This window comes from Protopterus annectens, chromosome 8.part0 (assembly GCF_019279795.1).
Source record: "Protopterus annectens isolate FY-2018-M chromosome 8.part0, PAN1.0, whole genome shotgun sequence".
Lineage (NCBI taxonomy): Eukaryota > Metazoa > Chordata > Ceratodontiformes > Protopteridae > Protopterus > Protopterus annectens.
The window spans coordinates 1,097,792,791-1,097,805,634 of record NC_056741.1 but is presented as its reverse complement, the minus strand read 5'-3'; the positions used below and the strand labels follow the sequence as shown (position 1 = coordinate 1,097,805,634).

The window sequence follows — 12,844 nt, the reverse complement described above, 5'->3', positions numbered from 1 at the left end:
TCCACTATTCCAGTGCTCCCTTTGGCCAAGCACCACATAAGGAAGTTCCAGTGGTTTCTGAAGTAAGTGTGGCTTCAGCATGCGCATCCTGTAGACTTTCCTGTTCTTCTCCCATTTCTCAAGAAATAACTTCTGTGGTGGATTCAGCAGTTGTCTCTAAAGCCAGGGCTTCCTTTTCAGCCTCATCTTCCCTCAGGATCTGTCCACAGATGCTTCAGATGTGGGATGGGGAGCAACATTTGGCTCCCTGGGGGTTCAGGGAGTGTGGTCGCCTAGTCAGCAGAAGGAGCACATCAACATCAAAGAGATGAGGGCTCTTATACTGGCTCTTCAGGCCTTTCATCTTCTCTTCTCTCCAAGGCCTCTCAAGGTATTCACAGATAATACCACAGTCATGTGGTATATCAACAAACAGCGGGTATGAGATCTTACTGTCTTTGCTGGCTGGCACTTCTTGTATGGGGTCTGGCTATCCAATATCGAGTGACTTTTCAGACAGTTTACATTCCTTCAGATCGGAATGTTGTGGCAGACAATCTGAGCACGTCCCTCACTGAGTCCTGTGAATGGATGTTTCACAGAGGTGTATTTCTGGACATTGTCCACCAGTGGGGTACATCTCTTTGCCTCCCCTCTGAACAGACAACTTCCTCTGTTTTATGCCAGAGTCCCAGGTCCTCTGGTATGGAATGTGGACGCCCGCTCCTTTTCTGGGAAGGGGATGTTTCTTTATTCATTCCCTCCCCTTCCTCTCCTTCCGAGAGTCCTGTTCAAGATTCAACAGGATGCTCCCAAAATCTTGTTGGTGACTCCCTTTTGGCCGCGACAGCACTGGTTCCCTCTATTTCTGCATCTAGCCAGGGGCAATCATCACAAGTTACCCCACAGGGTGAATCTCCTCAAACAAGACAAGGGGTCTCTCATCCATTCCCACCTGTCCACGCTTCAACTGATATTGTGGGTGATAGGGTTTTGATTCCTCATAGATACCTTTTTTCTGAGGATGTGCTGCAGGTCCTGCAGGAGGCCAGGAAACCTACTACTAGGAAATCATACTTATCTAAATGGAAGAGGTTTTCTATTTGGTGTCTTTCTCCTGACCTGGATCCACTTTCTGTGGATATTCCTTTGGTTCTCTCTTATTTGCGTGAGTTGACCAATGCTGGTTTGGCCTATTCATCTATTAAGGGCCACTTATCAGCTCTTTCTGTTTGTCTGCCTTTAACTCCCCCGTTAGCTTCTAGATTTGAGGCTAAGCAATTTCTTAAAGGTGTCCTTAATATTAGACCTCCCAGGAAGCCTTTTCCTCATAGGTTCATAGGTAGGTACTAGGCTATTGGCCCTAGGGCCTATATAAGCCTAGCCAAATGGTACCCTGGCTTTCACCACCCAAGAAAATTATTTTCCTGTGCCCCTGCCGAGCAGAGCCACAGAAGTGATCCCCGGGGTGAATTTCCTATCTCCCATCCAGTCATCAAGATTTTTCTTGAAGAGTGCTAATGAGGAGCTTTGTTTGATATAGATAGGTAGTTTGTTCCAGAGTATGGGAAGTCTCTGGGACAGGAATCTATCCCTTCAGCATGTTCTGTTTATTATGGTGACAAGGTTTAGATCCATAGAGCGTGTAGCTCGGAGGAATTGGGATTTCTTTAAGTTGAGCATGTCTAACAGCTCTGGGTTTGACATATCTTTGTATGTTAGGCAGAGACTGCATCTGAGTAGATGATATGCGACGGAGTAAAGCTGGAGTTTTTTGAGACGGTCTGCGTAGGGCATCTGTTTGAGGCCAATAATCCTCTTTGTGAGGTATTTCTGCAGCCTTTCCAGTTGTTGTAGATGTCTTATGAGGTACATACCAAAAGGGTTGTTGTACTCTATAATGGGTCTAATGAGTATCGAGTAGAGGAGAACAATGACCTCTTTTTTCCTGGATGAGAAACCTTTTGTGATGAATTATGCCATGTAGAAGGATTTCCTGACCACTGTGGTGATGTGATTATCAAAGGAGAGACTACTGTCCACCTGTGTCCCAAGGTCTCTTATCACACTTTTGGTGTTAAGTAGACTAGCGCCTGTGTGGTAGTTCATGGGTACAGAGTTTTTACCAAAAGGGATGACAATACACTTTTTGGCATTGAGCTTGAGGCCATGGCTTTGACGCGAGGCATCTGTCTTACTGAGGCCCTTTTGTAGGATGTCCACATCATTAGGAGTTTTGATTATGGCTCCTAGTTTGCAGTCATCTGCGAACTTCTTTAGCCAAAGACCTTCTGTGTTAGTCTGTACTTCAGAGAAGTAGATACCAAACAGGAGAGGACTCAGGACTGAACCTTTGGTACTCCACTTGTCACTGGTCTGAAGTTGGATTTGGAGTCTGCTAATTTAGTTCTGTAAAAATTAACTCAGGGTCCTTTTGAGCCTGCTGTTTCAGTTTCCTTGCAACATTGTTCTTGGATGACAGTTCTTTTGTTAGCTCTTACTTCTGCCAGATGTGTGTCTGAGTTGCAAGCCCTAATGGCTTGTCCACCTTTTTTGATATTTCATGAGGACAGGGTGTCCTTGTGTACTAATCTTTCTTTCATACCAAAGGTGGTTAATGAGTTCTGACTTAATCAATTTATTAATCTGCCTACTATTTTTCCCCTCTCCTCAGTCTGACAGTAAGAGGGTGCTGTATATCTTAGATGTGCATAGACAGCTCAGATTGTATTTGGATAAAACTAAAGCTGTCAGAAAATCTGACCAGTTATTGGTTTCCTTTCATCCTAGGTCTTTACGTTTGGCTGTTTCCAAGCAAACTATTTCCACTTGGATTTCAAAGGCTATTTCCTTTTGTTGCACTTCTGTAAAGGCTCATTCTACTAGAGCTGTGGCTTCTTCTGGTGCTTTTTTTAAGGGTTCAGACACTAACACTATTCTTGAAGCTGCTACCTGGACTTCTGTGCACACCTTTACCAAACATTCCCAGCTGGATGGGATCTCCAGAGCCAGAGCTGGTTCTGCTGCTGCCATTCTTCATGGCTTCTTGGAGGGCTCTGCTTCTTCCTCCTCCCAGGGTCCTTCTTGAGCTTTGGCGCTCTCCCATTTGTAAGGAATACTGCAGCGGTGAAAGTAAGGACATAGTACAGTTGTGTAAAATCTTACCATAACTGTAGACGTCCTTGCCTTCACTGGCACAGTATTCACTCCCTTCTTCCATCCCCCTGGTCTTTTTTCCTTCCTGGATGTGCAGGTTCTCCTTGTTTTTCTTGGACTGCTGTTCCTACTGGGGCAATCATTTCCGAGATGGTACGCCTGAATGTCACCTTTATGCCCTACCCCATGCAAGGAGTGTGCAGGTGACGTTCAGAGTGCCTTAAAGCAACAGTAGACTTTGGTAAACTGGCCAGAGGGAGGGCTTCACGGCAGGGAATCCCACTTGTAATGAATACTGCAGCGGTGAAGGCAAGGACATCTACCATTATGGTAAGATTTTATACAACTGTACTTTCATCCACATATAGGTGCACTGCTTGCAGTGAAAGTAAGCACAGCTTGTAATAGACAGACTTTCCTAAACTTGAAAGAAAAGTTAACACTTCAGGCTCTTTCAAGACTGCAGGTCAGGTAGATTTGTTTTTGTTTAACTACCAGCTTTCCCCTTTGAATCCTAATCTACTCCTGCATGTGCTCAGAGAAGGAAATAATAAAAAAAAAGCTTGTATTACACATCCACAGTACTTAATGAATTGCAGAGTGCTGTGACTTGTGTTAAAAATACAACTCTCTAAAATGTATGCTTCTTTTGCAATCTGAAACTGACTACAGGCAAAGGACCAAAAGAAATTTTAGACTGCTGCCAAATGGCTTAAGCTATAGTCTGCTTTACTGGGGCCTGACTGGGTTTGGGGAGGGGATGTGGTGGGGAGAACTGAACAGGAAGTGCAGCCTCAGTTCCAGGAAGCAACTGAAGCTGCAGGGAAACGGAGTAAAGCTGGGGTTCAGTGTACGCAGAGGAAGCTTTCTTTTTTGCTGCAGATCTGTCCATCAGGATTAATTGTTCTCCTGTCCAGGAGCTTGCAACAGCAGCAGCTGTCTGCCTTTGTTGACACAAACTGCATGCATTTGCAAATTAGAAAAGGGACTGAAGATATGCAGCCGAGAGGAAAACTGAAGCTGGAGGTAAGAAAGAAGGGAGTTAGACACTGTAACTCCTTCAATTTGCTTTGAAAATCAGAGGCACATATGTGGGGAAAAAGCGTTTTCATTCTTGCTAAGCAGACATGAAAGTATTTAGCTAGCTTGCACACAAGATTTGTTTAAAGAGAAAGCGTAAATGAAAACGGCTTCTTTTCCTTTCATCTTTCCTTTCTTTAAGAATAAAGGGCAGGGCTATACAAAATTAATACTTTAGAAGAGAAATAGACACTGTTTATTTATTTATTGCAAATACTGTAGCACTCAGATATTTTTGTCTCTGTGCAGAAACCTGTACTAGTAGGTGATGTTGTTTTAAGCAGATGTAAAATGAATAAGACTAATGGTAATTTTAACGTAAGTCAACATTTTCTTGTTAACTCAGTATATTTTGTTGAAATGCCTCAAATCCTTCATCATTTGTAATTATTAGGAGCAGAAAACAAAGATCTGAAATAATAAAAAAAATAGAAACAGTGATAAGCAAACAGAGTGCATACATACAAACAGGCACATGCATGCACCCAAAAATAAGTCGTGTGCTCAACTGTAACAAAGGATTATTTGCCAGCACTGTGGTATTTATGGAGATAAGGACTTCTGCAAGCATAACCTCTAGAGCTAAAGTAAACTGTTAGTTTGGTGAGTCCGTGTATTTATACATCTCTGATTTCTGCCCATGTGGTCCAGTGTGTCCTGGTTTTCAATGACTAGAAACAGAACTAATGAACTGGACTGTATTTGATTTGCAGAGAGATAATACACCGTTGTTGTTCAGGTGCTGGGCTGCAAAATTTTGAACTAGACTGTACTTGACTGACAAGAAGACAGTACAGCATTGTTGTTAAGATGTTATGCTGCAAAGCTAGTAACCCAGGTTTGAATCCAATAAGCACCCACCCAACATACACGTTCATACCATGTGACCCAATCAGGTCATTTTCAATTCCCAATCTTCCTTGAGAGATTTACGCAGTTGCTGAGCACATCTGTACTACGTGCTTAAAATGTATATTATTTCAAGTACACAAAAACAAAGTGAAATATACAATTTAGAAAACCACAAAGTTTGCAAAATTAGATGCTGGAACTATATACTGATAGGTGAGCAAGTTGTGCAAAATACTAAGTGGTGATGCTAGGCCCTATGTTTGGGATCAGACCAAGTAAGATTATGCCAGTAAAGGACAATATGTTCTGTTGAATGATGCACATACATCCCCATGAAAGTGTAAACATTGTCAAGATTAATGGATAAGAGATGGACACATAGATCTTACCACCATGAAGCTTTACTTTAAACTAGTCCAGACTATAAGGTTACATGACACACCAGCACCATTATCAGTACCTCTCAGATACATACACAATGTACACTAATGCTTCAGATATATGTCTACATGTTTTATTTCCCTTACTTTAAAACAGAAACTGCGTACATATATTACATGCAGTGTTTCAATAAACACTAACATCACTACACCAGATGTCATTTGTGAACCAAGTAAAATAATGTAATGAATTTAGAAACATGTATTTATCATTTATACACTAAGTACTGTCATTTATACACTAAGTACTGGCATATAGTGAACTGGCTTTTTGATAAGTCTTCAAAACCTAGAGTATTTACATTTAGAAGGTTTATTAGAATTATTACTTTTAGTACCTTGATTTTTTTTACTGAAAGTCTTTTGTTGCTTGCATAAGGGACCGTCATAAATAAAGATTCTGGCTAAGATTATCATCTATCGGTACATTCAGCCTTAAAGGCAATTATAGTTTCTCAAGCTGAGGCAGGCAACTGATTAACAAATAGACCTGGTAGCTTAATTGAGTGTTTTATGTTTCTTCTGTGCACTTGCATATCAGGACCTTCACCAGATATGACTTAGGGTACTGTAAGACTAATTACAGTGCTCAGAACTGAACTTTTTTGTAAGTCTTGATTTTGGTTTAGTTTAATCCTTATTCTTTTCTCTCTCTGTAAAATTGAAAAGATTTTAAACTTAGAAGTAATCAACAAATCTGTCCTGAGATAATCTGTAGTAGTACCACCATCTCTGACCCCAGGGACACTGCTGTTATTCTTCCAGACAAATTATCTTCCAAATTCACTCCATCTACCCATCTGCCACCCATTCCACAACTCTCCACTTGAAATCACATTGGATCAGGGCCTTTTAGCACTTTACAAAATTAAGAATACCATTTTCTTGGGTCCAGATAATATTCCTGAATGTCTATGCAGAAGTGCTAAGTCCTGTCTAGCAAAACACCTCCATCACTTCTTCAGCCTAAGTCTTTCTGCTGGTTAAATCCCCAGTGTGTGGAGAGTAACTTTTGTGGTATCCTTAAATAAATGTGCCCCCTCTACTAACCTTGGGAATTATTAGGCCCTATTATTGTCACTATTGTTATTTGCAAGACTACATATTATAGGTGAGTTAATAAACAACAGTATAGGTAACCTCACATCACTGGATCTACCCAGCTTAACTTTGTAAAAGGCAGTTTATGCCTTCTTTAGCTGTTTGAGTTATTCAAAAAGGTTTCTGAGGTCACTGATATGGTGTATATAGCCCATACTGCCTACCTGGACCTTCCCTGTGGTGGTTAGCAAATCCTTCTACTTTGCATAACTTATCCTTTACGGTATCTCCTCAAGGTCCAGGAAAATCGTAGTTCCACTTTACTTCTCAAGTCCAAAGAAATCATAGTCCCATTTTATGCCTCCTTACTAGGCCCATCATTGAACAGAGTACCTGTTTTTAACACCAAACTAACTTGACAGACCTCAAATTTCCTCACCAAAAATATCTTAGTTTTCTGTACCCCTAACTACTCTAACTAACAGATTAAAAAGCCTGCCTTTCTCTTCAGTGTCATGTAAACTCCTGGGGGTGGTATCTGCTTAGCCTTCTGTGTTATGAGTGACCCAGCACTCTTCAAACTCCTTCATCTAAACAGAATCGGTTGAAGAGTAAACACACACTTTAGAGACCAAACCTATTCTACCACATGAACATCACCACATGACATGACCGGTGCCTAATCTAACACACTCCCCATTTGTGGAACAGACAGCCCTTACATAACAAGCACAGAACTTCCCTAGCAACCCTTAAAACCAGTCTGTATGACTGGATGGACAATCACAAGCTGTCATCTGGAATATGTGAGGAAAATGTAATTAAAGGGGGACATTGTTAATTTCCCATCAGTACTGGGTGATATGGCTAGGTTTCTTAGTGACATTCTTGGGTGTAAGTTTAGTAAGAATATATGAACCTATCTGTCAGAATTAAACTTCTGTTTACATTGCCTTTTCTATAACTACTCAACGACATATTTCTGTACTCAGGAATAGGTAAGCAATTATCTGAAGACTTAGAAATGCCACATTTATAGGTTCATAGTTAATTAAGTACTAGGCTAGCTGCCATAGTGGGCCATTTTAACCATTTTAAGCCCAACCAGTTTCCCTTTTTGTGCTCAAAATAACTTATCCCATTTGGTTATAGATTGTTTTTATCTATTCCATGGTAGATAGTTATACATTAACTCTAATCAGAATAACTGGGATTATGCCATAGATAATTTGAGGGGACTCCCCTATGCATGAAATAAAGCTTTCTCAGTCCATTAGTAGTACATGAAGCCATCCTGTGATACATTTTCTGTTTCCCTTACATAGATCTAAGTTTTGCTTGATCATAGACAGGGATGGACTTTGTTTTATGTGGATGAGGAGTCTGTTCCACAGCAGCAGTATCTTCAGTGAGATATACCTGTCCTTCCAAACCACTCTGTTGATGTTGCAGAAGAGGTTTTGATCCATAGACTGAATATTTATGATGCCATTTGACTTGCTGATGTGTAGTAAATCCATCAGAAATGGGTCAGAGGATGCTTTGTGTGCCAGACACAGATCACCTCTTAGCAATCTGTAGGATATGTGATGTACAATGTTTGCGACTGTGAGCATGTTCATTTGGTTTGTTTTATTTTATATATATGTGTTTGCATATGTCACAAGCGATAATTCACTTACTGATGAGAATGGTTTAACTGTCCGGACCATTCATTCTACTTGTCTACTGCTTTGAGGTTAGCTAGGATTTGAAGTGATGTTTGAATTCCCATTGAGTCACAAAGGTGTAAAATTCCTAGCTAACAGTTTCTGGCCCATTATCTGATATCACTTCATCAGGGCAAATCTATGTCCAGCAAAGACTGACTGCATTTACACTTTGACTTATGGTATCATATAATTGTATCACTTATAAAAAGTTTAAGTAACAGTCTACAACCAAGAGATAATGAGACATCTTTGTACTGAAGTATCAGCACTCAAAAAGTGTGTGTGTTCTAACACTATGCCATTTCTTTACTATCACATTTATTTCCCTGACCTTTGCCCTTGCTTTTGTTTCAGTCTGCAGTAGCAAGTGAAATACTGTGTAAATGTACACATGAATTACTTTAGTCATATCAAGTGTCTGACAAGCATTAATATCTAAAATGTTTGGTTATTTTAATCGATTTTCCAGTGATACTACTTGGAACATTAATATGCATTTCTTGCTGTTATATTCACAATCCAGCCAAATCGTTCTTCGGGTTTTCAGTTTATACCCTAACTATACCAGAATTATGCATGGAGACTTGTACACTTTGTTAGACAGATTCAGTTCTTAAATGTGAATTCAGAAAGTATATTTTATTCAGCCCCTGTATAAGCTTAAGCATCAGATTGATGCCTTAATCATTAATCTGATCAGCTTTCATCATTTGCACTGCTTACAGTGTGAACTGTATTTGCATTGTCATTACAACTGCAAATGACAATTTTATCAGCCTGTAGAATGCACTGTACTCTCTCTATGCACCTCAAGTATACCCACAAACATTTCAGCACTTCTTCTTGTAGTTATTTATTTAAATCTTTACAGTACAAACTCCTGAAAAAAGGTTGTGACTTCCACAAAGCTTGCAAACTCTAATTATTGCTTGATAACATGCTTTCTTTTGCATGCAGCCACATTGCTTGCACTGGGTGTGGTTTCTTTCTATGTCTTTATTACCAGGAGACATCTTGAATGTCATGTAGACACTAGCAGTTTTCTGTGTTTAACCATTATTGGCTTTGTTTTGCCCCCTTTTCACTTGCAAGACTTATTTTACACATGTACAAGTCTTCATGAATAATTTAATTCTGTATATTTGAAAACACACTCATTCTACATACATCATCTGCTTTGTCCAGTACCAAGTTAATTATGTTAATAATCTGCTTGACCTGATCATTTCTGATTCCATGTACAGTTTAGTTTCTTATCAAGGAATCAAACAGGTGGTCAAACTCACAGTCTTGTGATCTATGCTTCAGTTTAGTTACATAAGCATCAGCTGACTCCTGCACCCACTGATTTCTAGTGAGAAATAAATATCTTGCAAAATGGGAGTTTTGCCTCTTTCTTCCTCTTTTAGATTAAAAATGTTAAATACCTTGCTTCCTTCCCTGTGGCATGAAGAAACATTGCATACTATATGCTATCTGTTTTTCCCCAAGTCCACTTGCTGTAAAATACAGCATAGTATTTGCAGATTATACTTAGAATGGTTTTCATGAAATGTAAAAGCTATTAGTGGCTGCAGTAAAGATATCTTGAGCCAAAAAACTTTAACAAATACAGGTGAAAATACCAGCAGCTTAGTAAAAAAATAAAATAAAATATTTTCAAGAAGGGCAACATTTGAGACAGTTCTGTTGGAAAATGAAACATTTTAGTGAGAAAATGCAAATACATGAAAAATGAGACTTTAATAAAAGCTTTATTTGAATAAATGAGAATTCCATTGTCTATTGTGTAATGTTTGTGCATAATGATATTGCCAGTACTTCCTTGGTGAACCCACTAAAAGGCAGGGACAGCTCAATTGACTCTCAAAATATAAAGAAAACATGACTTCTGGTTTCAAATAAGTATAATTTTGTCAGCGTGTAGCATAGACAGACATGACAATACACAAACTGCCAACATGAGTAGGAGGCATATTCACAGACACAGAATGCAGAGTCATGTGACATGGCAATCCCAGTAGCAGCACCTCACTAAAAGACAAATATACACTTTTAAGTTAATAGTGATAATCATTTACATGTGATGCATGATGGTCAATGGCATGTGCCAGGCTGTAGCTTGCATAAATGACAGACTTACCACCTATCCTCTGTGAAAGTCAGCAAAGCTGCTAATGTATTTGTCAATTCTCTTTTGCCTACTTCTTCTGTGGTTGTTCTGGCCACCAAGATGACATTTCTGTTCACGTCAGTTGGAGAAGAGACAAAGATCTGCTTTTAGAACTGACAATGAGGCTGATTTAGGATACTTTAGAAAAATATACTGCAAGTGCTACCTAGCATTATCTTTTGCAGGTTTTTTATTTATGGGTGAAAGAAGCATTAGGTAGAATCTGACATGGTAGAACAGGTAAAACTAGAGTTTTTATCTATCTGATCAAGCTGCACCATCCTGGTTGATCAGTCTGAGATTAAATGGTTTGATTTATTTTTCGTTGGTTGCTTGGGTTCAAGATCATCTAGTGAAACAGTGGATGAACTCTTGACCAAATTTTTTAGGATTTTGATGCAGTATGACTCGGTCCCATAAATTGTGTATGCAAAGAAAACCATGACTTAATGTTTCTTTTGAAAAAAAAAGAAAAAAAACCTTAAGAAATGCAGTACCTTTTCTAACACAGATTAATGATAATAAATCCATCATCACCTAAAAATTATATATTTTGATATTCTGAGAACCATACTGTTGCCACTTAGAAAAGTGAATATCTGGAAAATACAAGTCTGTCTTTGTGGTATCACAGAGTGTACCTCTTACCCTGAGGTACAGTGAGCTTTGAGTTAGTATATACATGCTGTATCCAGGACTGTATGTAAGCTTCTGAGCCCCCAAGCCTTTCTGTGTTGGAGGGAAGCCTTCTAGCTTATCAGTAGGAGTGGTAAGTCCTAGGCAGCCTATCTAACACAAGAGGAGTGGTTTCCGGCCCAGAATTTGTAGTTTATTGGCTGTTTGGGCAGTTTTTCCATCTTACAACTTTCTGATTTAAAAGCCAGTTTTTGTGCTTGTTTCCCACCTTTCCTGTAGCTAGTCTAGTCCAGATACAAATGTGTTGTATCCAGGACTGTTTGTAAACTTCTGAGAGGCGCCAAAGTCTGTTCTTCAAATTTTTCCTTAGATCTGATGGTTCTATCCTCTCCTGCACTTTTACTAGCTTATTAGTCTAGCACTTTACCATACCAGACTTCTTGTAGCAATTATTATAGCACACAAAAGTGCTACCAGCACTAAACGTTCTACAAGGAAACATCTGCAGTAGTTATTATTAATGTCCACCCCTCCAGGCATGTCTAAAGGTCAGTTCCCCGTGCTTTCTCCTATTATCCTGGTGAACTTGGGCATCCCAAGGCAATGTAACAACTGTCTCATGTACACTGACAAGCCTCTCCTCTTAACCTCCCAACACTCAGACTTGCGAGAGATGCACTTATATATCCAAATTGGAAGCCATGCACTCTCCAGCCAAGTCCGGAATAGCTGGTCAAGAAGAGAAGGTCAGCACTTGCACCACACCACATGGAACACATAGCCCTCCAGAACACACACCAGCACTGCTTAGACAAAAAACACAAACCACACACCCACTTTCACAGAGGCTCTCAATAAAAATATACCCAAACAGCAGAGACCTCCAATGCAGAAATGCACTCAACCACCACAGCACAACACTAATCATGAGACACATAACTCTCCTATACAGTGCACCACTCAACCAAAGGCCCTAAGGCAAAACAGCATGTCCAGCACACTAGTCATAAGTGACTCGATAGTGAGGCACACTGATGTCCCACTCACTGAGTTGAATAAAGAGAAAGTAACAGTCAGCTTCCTGTTAGGTGCCAGGATCCACCACATAACGCACGCACGCACTCAGGTTTCTCAACAACAGGTACAAATATGACTTTGACATTGTACAAGTGGGTGTGAATTACTTGAGACATACCTCCCTAGACTACATGAAAAGAGACATGGAGGAGCTTTCGGATTATGTAGCCCAGGTGGGTATGACCCTAGCCCTGAGCAGCATCCTACCATCACCTAGAATGACACCACAGTACAAGCAGAAATTGGTTGATTTCAACAACTGGCTAAGTTTCTGGTGTCATTCTAAGGGTATCCAGTATCTGTCTGCCTGGGATGACATGATTGACAGACCTCGATGCTTTGCCAGAGATGCCCTGCATCTGTCACCCCTGGGCTTCCGGATACTGGCCAAGGCTCTTGCCACTCCTAATAGTGCCTTTTTTAAGCAGTGTTCCAAAGACCAAATTACCACCATAGCAGCTACAAACAAATGCAGGGTCATGCTGCTCAGTGATAGAAGTCTAAATCTCAAAATGCACTCACTCAAAGCACTCCTTAAAATGGAGAACATCGACATTTGTACTGTAACAGAGACCTGGTTCAAGACAGCAGAAAACACCCCTGCACTACCAGGCTATAACTCATTCCACACCTTTCCGCCCCAGAACTTGGACCAAAGTTCCAAAGGTGGTGGTGTTTCCATATTCATAAAGGATGTG

At 40.1% G+C, this 12,844-nt stretch overlaps 1 protein-coding gene across 1 annotated transcript in view; it reads left to right on the top strand.

The window, feature by feature from the left end:
* The first annotated feature begins 3,947 nt into the window (after positions 1–3,947).
* LOC122809253 (zinc finger protein 420-like) overlaps positions 3,948–12,844 on the top strand; it is a 227,286-nt gene continuing 218,389 nt past the window's right edge. The window contains exon 1 of the mRNA XM_044080580.1: positions 3,948–4,161. Within this exon, the coding sequence (XP_043936515.1) occupies positions 4,099–4,161 (63 nt within the window). The 5' untranslated portion in view covers positions 3,948–4,098. The remainder of the gene's footprint in view (positions 4,162–12,844) is intronic.